We start from the raw sequence: 20,805 nt of genomic DNA, 5'->3' as shown, positions 1-20,805 counted from the left end.
GTGCTTTTGCCCCTTCAAATCACTTTGTGTACTTTGGATAAACATCTAATAGGGCAATTGCTAAGTCATTGGGTTGTTACATTTTTAACTTTTTGAGGAGCCTCCATACTGTTTTCCAGAGTTGCATTCCCACCAACAGTGTAGGAGGATTCCCCTTTCTCCACATCTTCGCCAACATCTGTTGTTTCCTGACTTGTTAATTTTAGCCATTTTGACTGATGTAAGGTGGTGTCTCATTGTGGTTTTGATTTGTATTTCCCTGATGCTGAGTGATGTGGAGCCCTTTTTCATGTGTCTGTTGGCCATTTGGATGTCTTCTTTGGTCTGTTCATGTCTTCTGTCCATTTCTTGACTGGATTTTTTTGTTTTTTGGATGTTGAGTTTGATAAATTCTTTATAAATTTTGAATACTGGCCCTTTGTCTGATACATCATTGGAAAGCAATTGACTTCTGTATTTTAACTGTGTATTGTGCAGACTTGCTATAATCACTTGACTAGTTTCAGGAGGGTGTGGGGTGTGAAGTCTTTGTATTTTCTGTAGACAGTCATGTCATCTGTGAACAAAGTTTTATTCTTTCCCAGGTTGTATACCTTTTGTTTCCTTTTCTTACCTTATTTCATTAGTTTGGCCTTCCAGTATAGTATTGAATAGTAGTAGTAGGAGGGACATCCTTGCCTTGATTCCCTGTCTTCTATTTTCTCAGTATTAATATCATGTTAGCTGTGGATTTTTGGAAACATTCTTTATCAAGTTGAGGAAGTCCTCCTATTCTTAGTTTCCTGAGGGTTAATAATGAAGAGGTGTGGATTTTGTTAAATGTTTTTTTCCTCCCTTCATTGATATGATCATGTGATTTTCTTTCTGTTGATATGATGGATCACATTGATTTTCTAATGTTGAACATTTTCTAATGTTGCATACCTGGAATAAATCCTACATGACCCTGGTGTATAATTTTTTAATATAGTGTTTGCTTTTATTTGCTAATTTTTGTTGAAGATTTTTATGTCTGTGTTCATGAGAGATACTTGTTTATAGTTTCTTTTCTTGTAGTATTGGTTTTGGTGTCAGGGTAATAATGATCTCCTAGAATGATTTAGGAAGTACTCCTTCTAGTTTTACTTTCTGGAAGAGATTTTAGAGAATTGTGTAGTATTCCATAAATGTTTGGTTGAATTTACAGTGATTGGGATTGTTAGCAGTAGCCCTCCCTTCTTTCATCTGATATTAGTAATTTATGTCTTCTACCTTTTTTTCTTTGTTTGACTGGCTAAGGGTCTATCTGTTTTATTGATGTTTTCAAAGAAACAGACTTGGGGTTTATTGATTTAAAAAAAAAATTCCTGGTTTTAATTACATTGATTTCTGCTCTAATTTTTATTTTTTTCTACTTCCTTTAGGGTTTTTTTTTTTAATGATTTTATTCGACACAGAGAGAGTCAGTGAGAGAGGGAATACAGGCAGGAGGAATGGGAGATGGAGAAGCAGCCTCCCTGAGCAGGAAACTCTGATGCAGGGCTCTGTCCCAGGACCCTAGGACCATGTCCTGAGCCAAAGGCAGATGATTAACCAACTGAACCACCCAGGAGCCCCTCCTTACTTTAGATTTGATTTTGTTGTTGTTGCCTAAAATGGAAGCTTAGATTATTGACTTTAATCTTTTTTTTTCTAATATTTGCATTCAGTACTGTATTTTCCCTTTAAGCAGCATTCCACACATTTTGCTACATTGTATTTTGTTGAGACTGGTCTCCTGTCATTTAGAAGTGTGTCATTTAATCTCCATGTATTTTGGACTTCTTCAACTATCTTCTGTTACTGATTTTTAATTCCATTGCGGTCTGAGAACATATTTGGTATAATTTTTATTTTTAAAAATTTGTTGTGTTTTGTGGCCCAGAATTATTCTGTCTTGATGAGTGTTCCATATGAGCTTAAGAAGAATGTGTGTTGCACTATTACTGGGCGAAATAGTCTGTGTACATCTGTTGTACGGTAATTGATGGTGGTGTTAAGTGTGCCATGTCTGGACTGAATGTCCACATCTGTCAAATCCTTGTTGCCCTGCTGCTGGATCGGCCCATTAATGATGAAGAAGTGTTGAAGTCACCAGCTGTGATAATGGAATTGTTTATTTCTCCCTGCAGTTCTGTTAGGTTGTGTCTTACCTGTGTTGATCAGGCACACATACCTTAAGGATAATTGTGTCTTCTTGGTCAGTCGATTTCTTTATCATTATGTAATGCTGCTCTTTATGCCTGATAATTTTCCTTCTCTGAAATCTGCTTTGTCTGAAATTCATGTAGCTACGCCATTGTTCCTGTGATTAGTGTTACTTTGGATTTTTTTTTAATGTATCCTAGCATTTAGCTTGTTGATATTTAAGTTGTTTCATTTTTCATCAAAATATAATTCACAAAGCATAATAGTTGCCATTTTAAAGTGTACTCTTCTCTGGTTTTTAGTATATTTACTGTGTATATGGTACATACGTCACTTCTGTCTAATTCCAGAATGCTTCCATCACCCGAAAAATAAACCTCTTACTTCCAATTCTCCCCTCCCCTTATTCCCTGGCAATCATGAATCTACTTTCTGTTTTTATGGATTTGCCTTTTCTGGAACATCTCATATCAGTGGAATTGTATAACACGTGACCTTTTGTGTCTGGCTTCCTTTAACCTGAGAGTAGAATGTTTTCAGACTTCACTCGTGTTGTAGCATGTAACAGTTTATTCCTTTTTATGGTTGTGTAAGAGGCTCTTCCACATTTTATGTATCCATTCATCAGTTGATGGACATTGGGTATATACTCTTTTGGCTGCTACGAGCAGCGCTGCTGTGCACATTCATGTACAGGTTGTGGCAGGAACATCTGTTGTCAGTTCTGTCGATGTCATACCCCTAGACGTAGAACTGCTGGGTAATTGTACGTGTGTAACTTCTTGAGGAGCTACCGAGCTGTTTGCTGCCTTAGCCACACTGTTTTACATTCTCACCGACAATACAGGAGGGTTCCAGCTTCTCCGCCTTCTTGCCAGCACTTTTCTTCTTCTTTTTTTTTTTCTTTTTCTTTTTCTTATTTTACCATAGTTGTCCTAGTGGGTGTGACGTGGCATCTGCATGTGCTTTTGATTCGCATTTCCCCAATGACTAAGGATGTCGAACATCCCGACATGTGCTCTTGACCATCTGTGTATCATCTTTGGAGAAATGTCTATTCAAAAGTCTTTGGCTTGTTTTTAAATTAGGTTATTTGTTTTTTTGTTGTTGAGTTCTAAGAGTATATTTGCATATTCTGGTTATTAGATCCTTGTCAGACAAATGATTTGCAGATACTCTCTCCCATTCTGTGGGTTGTCTTTTCACGTTCTCCGTAGTGTCCTTTGACACACGAAAGTTTTTATTTTGATCAAGTTCAGCTTATCTAATATTTCTTATTGCTTTGTGTATCATGTCTAAGAAAGCTTTTCCCGATCCAAAGTCATACAGATTTTCACCTGTTTTCTCTGAGTGTTACAGTTTTGACTCTTACATTTAAATCTTTGATCCATTTTGAGTTATATTTTTGTGTATGTGTGACGTTGCTGTTCCAAGTTCATTCTTTTGCATGTAGATATTCACTTGTCCCAGTAGTAGGCACTCGAAAAGACTGTTCCCCCCCCCCATTAAATGGTCTTGGCATCCTTGTGAAAAATCAGTTGACCATAAATGTATGGGTTGTAAATACTTTCTTTTTGAATACTTGGGGAATCTACACTATAAAGTAAAACCATTCCTAAAGTAGTAAACCCATTCTTGGTTAAGTGAAATGGGTCTCTATTATGGCATTGTGAGTTTGGGTTTGCTTTTCACAGCAAACGCTGCCTAACCCAGTATTCACAGATGTTCCGAGTTATTTAGTCATGTGTTATGCAACTTTTGTTTATCTGAGAACAAATGCATAAATGGTAAGTTGAGTACTAATATTACCTAATAGCATTTGTTCACTGAGGCTAAGTTATATGATTTATTTATTTATTTATTTATTTAAGATTTTATTTGAGAGTGAGAGAGTGCAGGAGCAGGAGGAAGGGACAGAGGGAGAAGCAGGCTCCTTGCTCAGCAGAGCGCCTGATGTGGAACTCAAACCCAAGAGACTGGGATCATGACCTGAGCCAAAGGCAGATGCTTAACCACATAGGCACCCCAGTTATACAATTTAGAATGCCATCATGAAGTTCAAGAACTTCAACAATGTGTAACTGAGGCAGGGAAAGTGATCGACCTAAAGGTATACAGTTGATGCGTAGGATGGCCAGGATTATGAACCAAGACCCCCTCCCGTGATGTACTACATAACTATGATGTAAGGTCTGAAATTGTCTCAGGAGAGAAAGGTCCAGGCTAATTTGGTCACCAGTGTAAGGAGCAGGTGGCTTTCTGTAGATGACTGTGAAATTACGGTTTGGTATGAAGTCCTTCTCTCCGACACTAGCAGGGTCAGTCTTTGGTTGATTAACTAAAAAAGTCAGTTTAAACAAGTACTCTTAGGGAATGGTACATACAGTTTTTAGCATTTTATTTGGAAAAAATATATGTACATTTATTCTCCATTGAAACAGTGCCAGGTCTTTTCTCTGGAAACTGGCCTGCAGATTAGATTTCTGAGTTATCACAGCACTTGGGTCGCTCAATAGGTTAGGCATCTACCTTCGGTTCAGGTCATGACCTCGGGGTCCTGGGATGGAGTCCCACATTGGGTCCCCTGTTCAGCAGGGAATCTCCTCCCATTGCCCCTTTCCCTGCTCATACTGTCTGTCTGTGTCTCAAATAAATAAAAAGAATCTTTGAAAAAAGTTTTCTATGTTGTCTTTTTTTGCATTCAGTTTCAGTTTCTTTAACTGAATTGAGTGAGAATCCTGTGATCACTCCCTCCCTGCCTGGTACTTGGTCATCTCACCCATACCTAACTTAGCAAAAATTTTCTTATTGATTTCTTTGTATCAAATCTTTCCAAAGTAGCTGTGTTAGTTTTCAAAAGAACAGTGATTTTTTTTGCAGTCATATTTTGTTGGTTTACATAGTGTTTAATGAAAAGTAAGTGTAGGTGTCCTTAACTAGTGTGGGAATCATCACATTTGATTCTTTTTTTTTTTAAGATTTATTTATTTGACAGAGAGAAATCACAAGTAGACAGAGAGGCAGCCAGAGAGAGAGAGAGAGAGGGAAGCAAGCTCCCTGCCGAGCAGAGAGCTCGATGCGGGACCCGATCCCAGGACCCTGAGATCATGACCTGAGCCAAAGGCAGCGGCTTAATCCACTGAGCCACCCAGGCGCCCCATCACATCTGATTCTTGCTGACTAAACAGGTCATGGAGTAGCAGAGTCACAGGGGAATTAGATAGTAATTTATTGCCTCTAAGCATATAAGCCTACCGGGGTATCACAGTATTGTAGAGGGGAAACACAGGATAGCTAATCCTGTGAGACCAATACTTGGAAATAGGTTATGAAAGATTTGGAACATCTGTTCAATGGGACACTCAGCATGCACATAAAATATTAATAGAAATGTATGTGTTTTATGTAAAGACATTCAAGTTATATTTTTAGATGGGAAATTTTTTTAATAGAATGGGTTTTTATTTTTTAATTTTTTATTCTTTTTTAAAGATTTTATTTATTTATTTGACAGAGAGAGAGAGAGGTCACAAGGAGGCAGAGAGACAGGCAGAGAGAGGGGGGAAAGTAGGCTCCGGCTGAGCAGAGAGCCTGATGTGAGGCTTGATCTCAGGACCCTGAGATATGACCTGAGCCGAAGGCAGAGGCTTAACCCACTGAGCCACCCAGGTGCCCCTAGATGGGAAATAGTTTAGAAGAGCATGAATATTTGTGTGTGTGTGTGTGTGTGTACACACATATGTGTGTGTACACACATACATAGATAAGGTCTGGGGTTTCCATTCAAGATGGTGGCATGGGAGGATCTTGATCTCATCTCTTCTATGAAATACACACTGAATCTATAGCTCCATATGGAAAAATTTCCTGTGGAAAAAACCCTACAACTAGCTGAGTGACTCCTACACATTAGGTGAGTAAGGAAAAAAACCTATGTTGAAGTAAGAATCAGTCTTGCCATAAACCCCACCCCTGGTACAGCGACCTGGGATTGGGAGGGTACTCAAAACCCCAGGCTTCTCCCTGAGGAGCAAAGGGTTTGAGCCCCACTTCTGGCACCCCAACTTCCAAGACGTACATCTAAGAGACAAGACCCCAAAACATCCAGCTTTGAAAGCCATCAGAGCTTGCACCCATGAGACCCACAAGGCTATAGCAAACTGAGAAACAGTTCTTAAAGCAGTCCCGCGAGTAGACTGACCCACCCTGGAACTCAGCACAGAAGCAGCAGACTGAAATGGGATTAGATTTCTGTGAAAGAGGCTCATTTGCTTATCTTAAAGCCCTGAGGGGCAGGCATCTAATTTAACGTGGATCTGGGAGCCTAGTAAGGTATTCTCCAAAGATGGAGCTGATGGGTACCATCTTTGCGCTGTCCCTCTACCTCGCTTCTGCTTTCTGGTATCTCCTGGAAAGGAGCTTGAATGCTCGTATGATGCCCCGAGGTTTGCAGTTGCTACCCAGGTATAACTCTAGATCACCTGGCTCAAGCAGCCAGCAAGACTCACACTCACGGTAGTGAGTATCACAGTATTTACAACAACCAAGACTTGGAAATAACTAAAGTGTCCACCAATGGGGTGAATGGATAAAGACAATGTGTGTGTATACGATGGAATATTAACCATAAAAAGAAGGAAGTCTTGCCATTTGCAACAACATGGATGGACCTTGAGGATATTGTGCTGAGTGAAATAAGTCAGACAGAGAAAGAGAAATACTGTATGATCTCCCTCACATGTGGAATCTAAGAAACAAAACAAAATGAAGTCATAGAGAACAGATTGGTGGTTGCCAGAGGCGAGGTTGTGGAGGAAATAGATGAAGGGGTCCAGTGGTATAAACTTCCAGTTAATAAGATAAGCCTTGGGGATGTAATGTACATCATAGTGACTGTAGTAAATAATACTGTGTATTATTGTATATTAATTTTATTATTTTTTATTAGAAATATGTATTATTAGCCCCAGGGTTACAGGTCTGTGAATTGTCAGGCTTACACACTTCCCAGCACTCACCGTAGTACATACCTTCCCCAATGTCCACAACCCCACGACCCTCTCCATACACCCCTCCCTCCAGCAACCCTCAGTTTGTTTTGTGAGATTAAGAGTCTCTTATGGTTTGTCTCCCTCCCAATCCAATATTTTTTTTAAAGATTTAATTTATTTATTGGACAGACAGAAATCACAAGTAGGCAGAGAGGCAGGCAGAGAGAGAGGAGGAAGCAGGATCCCCATTGAGCAGAGAGCCCAATGTGGCCTCGATTCCAGGACCCTGTGATCATGACCTGAGCCGAAGGCAGAGGCTTTAACCCACTGAGCCACCCAGGTGCCCCCCTCCGAATCCAATCTTGTTTCATTTTTCCTTCCCTACCCCCACACCCCCCACTTTGCCTCTCAAATTCCTCATATCAGGGAGATTGTATGATAATTGTCTTTCTCTGATTATTTCACTCAGCATACCTTCTAGTTCCATCCACGTCATTGCACATGGCAAGATTTCATTTCTTTTGATGGCTGCATAGTATAATATATATATATATATATATATATATATATTTTTTAAGATTTTATTTATTTATTTGACAGAGATCACAAGTAGGAAGAGAGGCAGGCAGAGAGAGAGGAGGAAACAGGCTCCCTGCTGAGGAGAGAACCTGATGTGGGGCTCGATCCAAGGTCCCTGGAATCATGACCTGAGCCAAAGGCAGAGGCCTTAACTCACTGAGCTACCCAGGTGCCCTATATTATTATATATTTAAAGTTGCTAAAGCTTAATAGTTCTTAGCACAAGAAAAAAATGTGTATGTTTGGTGATGGATGTCAACTAGTCTTAGGGTGATCATTTCACAACAGATAAAAATATGGAATTTTTATGTTGTACGCCTGAAACTAACATGTGTCCATTATATGTCAGTTTCTTTAAAAAGTAATTGATATTTTATTTTTTTAAAAATTATTTATTTATTAGACAGAGATCACAAGTAGGCAGAGAGGCAGGCAGAGAGAGAGACAGGGAAGCAGGCTCCCTGCTGAGCAGAAAGCCCAATGTGGGCTTGAACCCATAACCACTGAACCAGCCAGGCACCCCAAAAGTAATTTATATTTTAAAGAGAAAGACTATGGCACCTGGGTGGCTCAGTCAGTTAAGCGTCTGCCTTCGGTTGAGATCTTGATTTCAGGGTCTTGGAATGAACCCTGGCATCAGGCTCCCAGCTCAGCAGAGAGCTGGCTTCTCCCTCTGCCCCTCCTCCCACTTGTTCTCTCTGTCTCTCTCTCTCAAATAAATAAAATCTAAAAAAAAAAAAAAAGTAAAGAGACCAAAACAAAGTCTGGAAGGATGTGAATCGCTGTGTTAAAATTAAGAAGAAAAAGCTGCTTCTATTTTGAGAAGAGCCTCTTTGAAATGTATAATTAAAAGAAATAAAATGCCTTTAGAGTTAGGCAACAGGAGAGAATGGTCTTGGTGAGGGGCCCCCTTTCCCATAATCTTAGGAAGTGAGCAGACCCCCTGATGTCCTGTGTGTGTTCCCCTGCAGTAATACGGCCTCTTATTCTTTCTCTGATCTTATTTTTCTATGTAAAATGTGGTATCAGTGCAATCATTTTTTCTTTCTGGTTTGATTTTCAGGAAGATTTCAACGTCGATCACTTTGTGTCTGACTGTAGGAAGCGTGTCCAGCTGGAGGAACTAAGAGGAGATCTGGAACTCTACTATAAACTTCTTAAAATAGCCATGGTCGAGCTCATCAACAAGGATTATGCAGATTTTGTCAACCTTTCCACAAACTTGGTAAACCTGAAATTCACAAGTCCTACACACACACACACACACACACACACACACACACACTTTCTCTCTCCTTCATATTTATTAAAAGGGCAGAGTTTTTAGAAACCTTTCAGTTGATTACCCCACCAACCCCACCAGAAACTTGAAGAAATTACCAATTTCATTAATAAAAGAACTAAACTTTTTGGAATACATTTTTTTGTTTTAGTTTTTATTCATTTAAGGTTGCTCTAGTTTGATTATGTTTCAAATTCATTAGTCAACAGTGAAAAGTAAAGGATAATAATACCCAAGGGGTTGTTTTATTAGTTGCTAAGTGATTACCCTGAAGTCTTCCTTGATTTAGACTAATTTGTAGGAGCAAATGTCCACCACTCTTACAATGTTTAATTTACTCCCAGGTATATCTGTTAGCCAGAGCTAGGTTGAGGGAACATTGGCCAATATTGATATTTAAAAAGTTTGGTTTTATAAAAATATAAGAATGATTTGCAGTGAGCTTATCAATTGTTTGTAAAAGCCGTTTAGAAATGTTGAATTTTGTTCCTTGGCAGAAAAGTCTCCTTGTTGATGCTTCATTTTGTTTTAAATCTGTTTGTCCAGAGAAGCACAGAAAGTTGCAGCTCCGTGGGAATTTCAAGAAGCATTAAAATTAATGATGCACATTTGCTTTTGGGAAATATACCACTAAGATAAATATCCCAATAGGATTAAAAACCTAGAAAATTTTACTTCTGTTTAATTTCTATTTTTCTCAAGGCTTATAATAATGTTTAAGAGAGACGTAGCCCGTCAGACTTTCACATCAGCTGGCTGAGTATCATCAATTACAGACAGAGCACTGTTCACCTTCTGTGAAAATTTTTCACATTCATTTAAAATGTCATCTAAAGGCAAATTGTTCTTAAGGAAACTTTCGTTTCTCCTGACTTCCCTTATTTTTATAGTTTCATGTATTTCAACAGATTTTTTTCATATTCTATGAACAACATTAATGGCCAAATAACACTTCTGTTGTTTAGCTAGTTATGTAGCAAAATACGGTTGTGCCAAAAAAAAAAAAGTTAAATCTGGTACTGCTTTGATCATTAAATAGATACGTCACTATTACTCCTTATCGTGATGTGTTTGTGCCAACCTGGTTTTGCCTTTAGGTTGGCATGGACAAAGCCCTCAATCAACTTTCTGTGCCTTTGGGACAGTTACGAGAAGTTCTGGTAAGTCCCCAATTAATGAAAACAGTCTGCTGTGACGCCTGTTGTCCTCGTCGGCTTTTCTCTAAGAATTCTTTTCATCTGTTAGTTTGGTGGTACTGGTGGTTGTATTTTAACGGTTCATGATTATAATATTCACCTTCAGAAGAGTTGTAAATGATTTTGTTTTTGCATATGCTAAAAACCTAAAAAAACATGTTCGATTTGAAGAAGACATATTCTCAGAGTAGACAACCTTAAAATGTCAGGGGAGAGGAAGCATATTTCCAAATTCAACTTATTAATGCCACTTTGGTCATATGTAAGTGGTTTCTAACTTACGAATGACTTGTATTTTAACAGTTTGTAATCTTGTAAATATCCCCCCCCCACCCCACGTAATCTACGTGTGGTTAGGTTCCTGGGCTGATCTACAAAAACTGTGTAATCCCTAATGGAACTGAAGGATAATATAAATAAAATGTAATACTTAATAAATGTTACATTTGCATGTTCTCTCAGAAAAATCTCTGTTGTGGGAATGGGACTCCCCACCTCTAAGCCATTGGGAATAGGAACTCCACCTGGGTGAACAGTGGAGGGGCAGTTGTGGCATCACTTCTTACAGAAAACTGTGCTGCCCTGTCTCCCCTCCCCCCCCCCCCGTCTGTGTCTGGTGCCCTGACTTACGGCCTCTGTCCATTCTGATGCCCTGTTGTAAACTTGTCATAAACGACACCATCCTTCCTTGTGTGTCTCCTCTAGCTTGAGTGGCCTCTTGCGTCCCTCCCCTAAGACAGTGCCTGCATCCTAGAGAGAATATAAGGAGAACATAATTTAAGTGAAGACACAGTACATGGTTAGAACCAAGAAAAATGCGGAGTAATGGAAATATCAGTGCTGAGAAGCCTAGGGGAGGGGCAGGCAGGAAAGAGTTCGTGAAACAGGTAAAAATCTTGAGTTGTGCCTTGAGGTAGCCAATACTTTCCATGGTTTATGTCTCATTTGAATTTTACAAAATCTTGTTAAAGATACTTTTCCTTGGAATGGAAGGGATTTTCATGGTCCGCTGTTGGATTCCACACCAGCCGCTGTGGGGCTCTCCCACTGCCTCTTTGGTGTGCCTCTTCCTCCCGGGGCCTCATAGTGGTGTTGTTTCCCAAGCCTAGCCTTCCTTTGGCCTCCCACTCTTCTCTCGAACCCCCTTCCTGGAGGCAGATTTGCTCTACTCACACAGGCTCCCGTCCCGCCTCACCCCCTGCCATCACCGTATCCCCTCCCTTTTCCATGGCCTGTTTTTATGGCCACTTTGGTCCTGCTCAGCCACAGGCCTGACCTGCCTTTCTGGTCCCAACTCTGAAGCTGTTCTGTGAGATTCTCAGACCACTGAGGGATACGACTATATCTGTCTTCATTGCATCCCTGTAGGCTGCCACAATACTGACGTCCAGGAGGTGTTTCATAATGTTGATGGAGTGAATTAATTCACCTTCCTGTGGAATTTTTGTGATATGCCTACTTCATTCTAGTTGTTTCTGTTAACCTTTGTTTTGGCCCTAATTCCTAATTATCTCTTTATTCATTAGCTTCTGGACATGTTTCTCTACCTCTGTGCTCTGCCTTTTTCTGGTCTTCTGTTCTTCATTCTTGATTCCTGGTATTTCCATACCCACATTTCATCATCCTGCATCAGTGCTTTGACATTCTTTCGTTCTCCAAAATATGCAGAATCTAAAGACTTCATCTCAGTGAAGTTGGCCCTCCATTCCTATTTCTGCTTCTCTCCAGAAGGAAGCCTGCAGTGCACATGGCTGTGTGCCTGTCTGACCCTGCCCCTGAGTGTGTGTGCACTTACATCTGCTCCCCATCCCCTCCCCACCTCGGCAGCTGTGTACACATGGCTTTCAGAGTCCGATTCGAGCCCCGTCGCATTTCCAGACTCTCCTGTACTTTGCTTCATATTATCTGTTCTCCATTCTAAGCCCCCTCATCCCCATAACTTTCACTGTATATGTCATTCTTCTTCTGGCCATGCGACCCTGCCTTCGTGTCATTATGCCCCCAGGTCATGAGTCCCCTCAACAGTAACTGTGTCTGGTATGTCACTTTTTTTTTTTCTTGTCAATATCTGCATAGTACTGGTGCACAGGTATTAATTTCTGTGGAATTGAATGAGATGTAGGAAATTGATAATGTGACAAAACAATGTCTGTAATACATTTTCTTTATTATTCTTTTAAAGAGTCTCAGGTCATCAGTCAGTGAAGGAATTCGGGCAGTAGATGAACGAATGTGTAAACAAGAGGACATAAGGAAGAAAAAGGTACCCTCCAGTAGATTTCTTATGCTGCATGCCAGTTGAAGCCCTCTCCTCTTGTCTCCGCGAACTTGTCAGCACTATTCAGCTTTTTTTCTTTTTTTTTTTTAAATTTAGCTTTTTTTCAAAGCTCTCACGCATGTGCATTTTATGCATTATGTCACGTTATCTACCTGAAATAAGAAGACAGAATTTCAGAGGTACCCACACGATCTCAAGATCACCCACTTTTTCCAGAACAAGAAACAGTGATAACTGTTGTCGGTGCAGCGCTTGACAGTTAACGACTGTATAAATTGTCAGCGGCCCTGTAAAGAAAATAGGCCTATATTAGAGACTAGGGGAGAAGTGGGCTTTCCAAAGCAAACTCAGGATTCTGCCGTAGGTTTGCTGTTATTTTCTGATCCTGTGTTCTTTATGTTCTGGTGTCCACTTTAATTTTTTCAATTCCCAGTAGTTAGCATGCGGTGTTGGCTTAGTTTCAGGTGTGTGAGACAGGCAACGGCTCTGTACATCTGAGGGCTCACCCCAGGAGTGTGCCCCTTAGTGCTATCTCCAGTTCCAAGTGTCCCCGATATCATTCATGATCATAACGATGTAGGGGCACAGCGGGCATTGGGAGTCTGGGCTTCTGACTCTCGCCTGCTGCTCTGTACAATGTTTTCTATGTGTATTATTAGCATATTTGTTAAAATCTCAGTGGGGAGAAGCCTGTTTGAGGGACCTTCTGTTTAATTCGCCTCTGGATCTCCTCACAGCTTTTGTCCAAAGAATGCTTGTCGTGCGCTTCCAGACAAAACAGTAAGCTTTGTGAGAGCAGGGTGTATTTCTTGCTTTATTTTCTCATGCCCCCCCCCCACCCCTCGTCGGAATGAATATTGAGCTCCCAGGGGTGTTCATTATTATTATTATTTATTGAATGGATGACTTTGTATTTTTTTGTTCTTTAAGGATGAGAGTTTTCATAATGTCCCTCAACCTCTTTGATAATATTTGTAGTGTAAAAGGTCTTTAATGATTTGGTGCTTGGGCATATAGGTATATGCACATGTAAACTGAGAGGGCCAGTACAATCGGAAGCCAAAGTTAAAACATGAATAAAGGGCCATAAGAAAACAAATGGAGGGGCGCCTGGTGGCTCAGTTGGTTAAACGTCCGACTCTTGATTTTGGCTCAGGTCATGATCTCAAGATCATGAGATTGAGCCCCGCATTGAGCTCTGTGCTCAGCAGGATGTCTGCTCGAGATTCTCTCTCTCCCTCTGCCCCTCCCCTGCATGCGCACATGCAGTCTCTCTCTCTCTCAAATAAACAAATCTTTTTTAAAAAAATAGGAAAGAAATGCCCATAGAAAGATTCAGGATGGGGAAAAAAAGAAATAAGAGTATAGAATATGAGAAAGCAAAGTCTAGGGGTTTTTTTTTTCCCTCTATAAACTTGCAATAGAATATGGAAGTATGCTTATTCTAGAACTAAGATTTGCATTCTTGAGAATTCTGTGTTTCATAGAAATATTCAAAATATAGCATGCCCTATATATTTGAAGTTAACTTTTGGTCTTATATTTTCCTGCATTTAGCATGGGAAATAAAGATGATTAAGAGTAAAGATGGTGACGTTTTTTGTTTGCTTAATTTTTATTTTTATAGATGTGTGTGTTGAGGCTTATACAAGTTATTTGATCAGTTGAAAAGATTGAAAAAATCTTAAATTCACAAAGTTCGAAAGAAACCTCTGCACTAGAAGCAAGCAGGTAAGCATTTTTTTTTTTTTAACTAAGTAGCACATAAATTAACACTTCACATCCAATCTAATTAGGCGGGGACGGCTTAGTTAGAATTCATTTCTGAACAAGAAGAAAATCCAGGTTTGTGGCTAGAATGTAGCTCCAGGAGAGTGGAGAGCATGAAATGGTGAAATCTATAACACATTCCTATAAACCCTTTGGTTATAGACCACAGTTCCAACACGTCATTATGCTTGCAGTGTAAAAGTATATTTGGAATCACCTTCCCTGAGGACTAGCAAAGTCCTGTTGATCTTTAAGGCATACCTACCATTCATCTTGGTTTTTCTCCGTCTCATTTTTTTTCCTAGACATGCCCAGAGTATTACCATTGATGTATTTTGCACCAGCATTATATTATTATGAAACAGTATAGGACATATCCAGTTGAAATTTACAAACAGGAAAGAAAAAACTTATGAAATAGGAAAAAGATGATGGCTCTCTTTGTTATACTGTGATTGTCTTGTTCCCTTCCTGGTGTGAATTTTCAATCAGCCAGGGTAGATGAGTGACTCAGAAAATGAGTAGTTAGGTCCTGTCAGCACTGTGAGACGCACAGTGGTGCAGTGGGAGTAGCCGGGGCTGGTCCTACACATACCAGCTGGGCTGCCTGCGTCAAGGTTGCCTGGTGCCCTGAGTGCTCTGTTGTGTGATGCTAACAGTCCCTCCCCTTGCAGGCGGAGTTAGGTTTCTAAATTTTAGGAATTAAGGTTTTAGATTTGGAAGGAACTTGAGAGACCATATGCTCCACATGTCTCATGATGGAGATTAAGAACGGACACATCCCAAAGGAAGCGATTCTCTGGTCCTAGGTCTCTGTCCCCTTTCACATCAAGGCATTCAACTAAGTGGTCAGCCTCCACTGTGCTTGTGTCTCTAGCCCATTGCACTCGTGCTTCTGCCCCATTCGTCCACACTTAGCAGACAGTCTGCATGCGGCCCTTCTGCAGCCCGTGTGTCTCCAGCGGCTCTGCTTCACTGCGGCCCTTGGCAGCGCCTGCAGCCCCTCCAGCCCCTCCAGCCATGTCCACGTTCGGCCCCTGGAGAGCTGGCCCTCCAGTGTTCTTCCCGTCTTTGCTGTTGCTGCTGTGCTCCTCGGATAGAAACACCTCAGTGAGCTCTGTGTCTACAATCCTGTTTCTTTGCAACACTGTCCTTGATAAACAGACATTGTGCGCTTTCTTGCTCAGAATTACCTTGGAGGACTTTTTTCTCCAGAAGAGCAGCTCTGAGCTCTAGAGTCAGGAAAGCCAGAGCAGCGTCAGCGCACAGTAAATCCATCATGCTCTGCCAGGCCCAGAAATGCCGAGAAAAGGATAAATAGGAAATGCGCATGGGATCAGTCAGTAGAGGTTGGGATTAGGCTTCGGCACTGTTCGTGCCAAGCGCTTGCCTTCCCTCCACACCAGTTCTGATGCTCTGGGACGGGGCACACCATGGCAGGTCTCCAGAGATTTTGGGTTTTCTTACAGTGTGTTTCCTCACTACCTGACTGCCCATCCTCAGATGTGGGATGCCTCATAGAGCCCAGCAGGGGCTTTGGGGCCTTTGTTGTGGTTTTTTTTTTTCTTTCACTGTTCGACTTCCTTTTGAATGGGGTTAATGCTTTCTAATGTGGGGGGCAAGAGGGAAGTGTATCCAGTCCACTTGATGGCAGATGCACTGTGAGTGATTTCTCACCAACTCCCGGAGCACCGAGCTTGCTCTTTCTGCCGTTGGGTAAATTTAAACTTGGAGTCCACTGCTCTGAGCAATTTCCCAGGTTGCTGCTAGGCGGTCAGTTTTAGCTGATTGAGGAGACAGCAGTAGTTGGTACTGGGGAGGTACTTGGGAGGGAGAATGAGGCAGGCAGAGAAGATGAGGGGGCTTCGGGTATGAACGGTAGGACAGGGCAAGAGAGAGGAGGTGGTTAGAGAATGGGAGAAGAAGGGCACGAATGGGAGAGCCTGAGGAACGTGGAGGAATCATGCAGTTGTACCCACACTGACCTAAAATAGCTCCATCCCCTTGCCTGGGCCCTGTGGCCCGGGCCAGGCTGCGTCGGTGGCTTCTACGACCTCCCCGCTCCTCACCCCTTGCACTGGGGCCTGCTGCACAGACAGTTTGTCATGAAAATTGATGGCGTTCAGGTGCAGGTGCCTGAGCGCTGTAAGGCATGGGGGGCGGTGGGGGTGGCAGGTTTTAACTTTGGGAATTACATTTCTCTAATTGTCTCTACTAGCCCTCTCTGGACTAGACAGATTTTGGAGAGAATTGCCACAGAATTTAACCAGTTACACTTTCATGCTGTTCAGAGCAAAGGCATGCCTCTTCTGGACAAAGTAAGACCAGCAAGTGTTGGTTTCGATTTTCAATTTGCTGTTTGCGAATTTCCTGGATGATTTTGGTTTGACCTAGCATTGCCCCTGATAATTGCTGCTCTACAGGATTTTGAAGCTAGCTTTGAATTTTTTTTTTTTTTAGTGTCTCCTGCTTGGGACCCTGCTTCCATTATGTCACACTAGATAGATTTTGTGTAAAGACACAAGCGTAGTCTCCAAACTATGCAAGTAAAATTAATTCTGAATTTCATGTAACTTGACACATCATATGATGTAGTCAGAGTTCATTTATCCAAAGCCCTTGACTGGGTTTAAATGCACGTTTGTCAGATTTACTCCGTAGCTTAAGAGGCAAATAACTTTTTGTCATTCCGTAATTGTCTAAACTTCACTTTGATGAAGCCGACTTACTTTCAAAGAAATCATAGGGAGGGGACGCCTCAGTGGCTCAGTCAGTTAAGCCACTGCCTCTGGCTTAGGTCATGATCCCAGGGTCCTGGGATCGAGTCCCACCTTGGGCTCCTTGCTTGGCAGGAAGCCTGCTTCTCTTTCTGCCTGTGTCTCCTTGTGTGCTTGTGCTCTCTCTTGACAAATAAATAAATAAAAACCTTAAAAAAAAAAAAGAAAGAAAGCAATCATGGGGAGAAGAGATTCATTGTTATTCTCTAGGAAATGTTGGGATTTTAATCTTACATATATTCTGGTAGAATTAGAGGCTCGCTTTATATATATAACACATATGTATATAAATTATACACATATATTTGAGCTTTTAGAAACCGTGGTGCCTGGACCTTCTTTCCTGGTCTCTCTGTTCTTGCAGCGTATAGCCCACATTACGGCCATGCTGCAGCAGTCCCTGGGAGGCCTGCTGCTAGAAGAGCTTCAGACTTCCAATGTGGACATCATACGGCACTGCCTCCAGACTTACGCTACAATTGACAAGACACGGGATGCAGAGGTGTTAGTCGGTCAAGTACTGGTGAAACCGTACATGGATGAGGTTTGTGCCCCCATGCACCTCATTCCACAAACACAGAGCATCGAATCTGGCTTCGTTTCTTGACTGGGTGCGAGAGAGCTCAGGGCTCTTCCTTGAAGATGCTCTTAGTTCCTGCTCTTCTGGTTGTAAGAAAAGGTTGGTCCCGCTTGGTGCCCATCAGCATGGCAGGAATCAGGCATGTGCTCTGGTCTCTTACAGTGATGCCATAACTCAGGGATCATCTTAATTTAGTAGGGGTGAGGGACTTGCCTAGGAAGAAGGTACAGATCAGAACATTTTCAGGTCAATTTCCATTCCCATAAGTTATACGTTAATGAAGTTGCCGAAAAGCATGACCCCACCAAGGTGCCCATGCCCACTGGAGGAGCTGGAAGACAGCTCTGTGCGCAGGGAAAGTCTGTGAAGGGAAGCGTCTTCGCAGAATTGATGTGGCCTAAGTCTTGAAGACCATGGGGGGGGGCGCCTGGGTGGCTCAGTGGGTTAAGCCGCTGCCTTCGGCTCAGGTCATGATCTCAGGGTCCTGGGATCAAGTCCCGCATCGGGCTCTCTGCTCAGCAGGGAGCCTGCTTCTCTCTCTCTCTCTCTGCCTTCCTCTCCGACTACTTGTGATTTCTCTCTGTCAAATAAATAAATAAAATCTTAAAAAAAAAAAAAAGAAGACCATGGGGGAGTTTGCCAGGCTAGGAAGGTGGGAGGGAGGGAATATTCAAAGATAAAGGGCTTTGAAGAGCGAGTTAGTGGGGTAGTACCTTAAGTCCAGAACTTGGTTACCCAGTGTTCTTGACCTTTAAGGATACAGTTAAATACAGGGAGTCAGTGTATCCTGCCTCTGAGCGGCCGGAGTATGGGCTGCACCATGTGAGGCCGCCAGCAATCAGCAGCTTCCAACTTAGAGAGCGTCAGTTTCATCTAGTTCAAGCTGACAGAAGTCATGAAGCCAGTCTCAGCGTTTGAGGGCTTTCTTCCAGTCACCTGCCAGTGCGAGTGTTCTTTCTGTCTGGTAAGTATAAAGCTACCCACCATGACTTCAGGATGAAAGGCTTCCAGTTTTAAAACAAGACAGTATCCCAGTGATAGAAGTGAAATTGAAGGATTAATTTCAGTAATCTTCTCAGCTTCATTAAGACTACTAAAAGTAAATGATCTGTCAGTTCTTTGTATGTATCCTATTATAGTTCATAGCTCTCTCTGTGGGGGTGAAAAAGATCACATTATTCTTTGTCACTAAATGAAAATATTTTAGTTATTTAATTTATGCCCTTTTCATTGAACTGAATCTAATATGCTAAATTAGGGAAGTACTTTACGTTTCCGTGTCATTAAATGAACTGTGGCCACGTTTGTATTTTAAGTTTGTATGCTTGTCATTCACCTCCTGCAACTCAGCCTCACCAAAAAAAATTAAATACTAAAGCAAAATAAGATGTGTTTTCTTTCATCACTTTCCATCTCAGCCCTTTCCCTGTTCTGGAGATGGTAGAGGATAAGGCCAGGGTGAAGATGGTACAGAGCTGTTGTCTGCAGATACAGTATTTCGCTTTTAAGCTCAGAAGGGAAGCAGATGAGTGTGTGTGATGTTTTAGCTTCAGGCCAGTCTCTGTCCCTCAGCCTCTGTGTCCCCCAGGGTTGGAGCAGTATTCCCAAATCCCGGGACCTAGATTTTCATGCCATTGTTACTTACCTCCTATTTAGAAAGCATACTGAGTGGGGAGGAGGAAGGACGAAGTGCATTTTTAAGGTTTACACGATTCTTTTCTCTGTAGTGTATAGTTCATACTTCTCTTTTAGGTGCTTTAAAAACAAACACAAACACAAACAAACAAACAAACAAATAAATAAAAATAAAACGCTCTTCCTTCTGCTAGGTGATTGTAGAGCAGATCGTTGAGTCTCATCCAGACGGCCTGAAGATCATGTATGCTAATAAGCTCCTGGAGTTCGTTCCTCACCACTGCCACCTTCTTCGAGAGGTCACAAGAGGAGCCATCTCAAGGTGACATAAAATGCTGTGTATGCACCTGAGCTCAGTTTAGTGACCAACTGTCACCTCCTCATGTGCCGCTGATCCCTGGCTGTCCTGTCTGACCTGGGAACGTGGGAACGTGTGCTCTTCCCTATTTGTTACCAGTGCTGTGAGGCAGGTGTCACTTGCCTGGGTTTACAGGGAAGGGAATGAAGAGTGGGGACGAATCTCAACAGTGACATTTGTGTGACTCCAGAGCCTCTGCTTTTCTCTTGTCTATACTGTCTCCTTAACCAGGCTCAAAATCAAAATTGGTTTCCTTCCATTATTGTGATGTCATCATCGGTCTAGAAATACCAATTCATTTTAATTCAACACGTTTTATACTGATGGCAATTAAAGTCATGAACGGTTTTCCCTCCCTCTCTTATTTCATTTCCATGGCTTTCCAGTTCTGTTTCATGAATATCCCATTACCTTCCACCATCTCCGTCATCCCAGTCCAGACCTTTGTTGCCTTTTGTTCGAGGGTAGTGGGCTCTCCCCACCTGGTCTCCCAGCTCCACCTGTCCCTCTTCATTGCAGCCCTCAGGTGTCCCACCTGCCCAGAGCTCTTCAGCCTTCCTGAGTCGCTCGTCGCTTCTCATCGCCCACAGAAGAGCATCCAGTCTTCCTGGCGTAACCTGTGACCATTGGTGCTTGAGTCCTAGTGGTTCTCCGCTGTAGAACTTTCTACTGTGGAACTTTCCCCCATACCACTATGGTTCCTGGCCAGACAGGAGCACTTGACCTTCCCTAAAACACCTGGTACAGAAGATCCCTGACTTCACCTTCGTTCAGTTTATGGTTTTTTGACTTTTTATAATAGTGCAGAAGTGATATGCATTTAGTTTGGATCTTTTCCCAGGCTGGCGATCTACAGTAGGGTCCTCTTTTGTAATGCTGGGCAGGGACAGCGAGCACAGCCCCCAGGCAAACCACGTGATCACGAGGGTCAGCAACCAACACACTTGAACCGTCCTGTTCTGGCTTTCAGTGCAGTGTTCAGTAAGTTACATGAGATACCAGACACTTTATTGTGAAATAGGCTTTGTGTTAGAGGATTTTGCCCAACTGTGCAATACTGTAAGTGTTCTCAAGACATTTAAGTTTGGCGGGGCTAAGCTCTGATGTTCAGTCGCTTAGGTGTTTTCCATGCATTTTCAACTAAAGAGATTTCCAGCTGAACAATGGGTTTATTAGAAGCCGAGGCTGTCATA

General features: G+C 41.9%; 1 protein-coding gene across 2 annotated transcripts in view; it reads left to right on the top strand.

The window, feature by feature from the left end:
• LOC309872041 (conserved oligomeric Golgi complex subunit 2-like) overlaps positions 1-20,805 on the top strand; it is a 1,078,599-nt gene that overhangs the window by 711,907 nt on the left and 345,887 nt on the right. The window contains exons 2-5 of one of the 2 annotated variants that reach the window (XM_082745625.1): positions 8,800-8,961; positions 10,116-10,178; positions 12,397-12,477; positions 19,449-19,576. The exons of the other annotated variant lie outside the window; for it this stretch is intronic. Coding sequence (XP_082601751.1) covers positions 8,800-8,961; positions 10,116-10,178; positions 12,397-12,477; positions 19,449-19,576 — 434 coding nt within the window. The remainder of the gene's footprint in view (positions 1-8,799; positions 8,962-10,115; positions 10,179-12,396; positions 12,478-19,448; positions 19,577-20,805) is intronic. 2 annotated transcript variants of the gene reach the window in all.

The sequence above is a fragment of the Mustela nivalis genome, assembly GCF_964662115.1.
Source record: "Mustela nivalis genome assembly, chromosome: 8".
Classification (NCBI taxonomy): domain Eukaryota; kingdom Metazoa; phylum Chordata; class Mammalia; order Carnivora; family Mustelidae; genus Mustela; species Mustela nivalis.
Note: the sequence above shows the minus strand (reverse complement) of the source record. Positions and strands in the feature narration are given on the sequence as shown.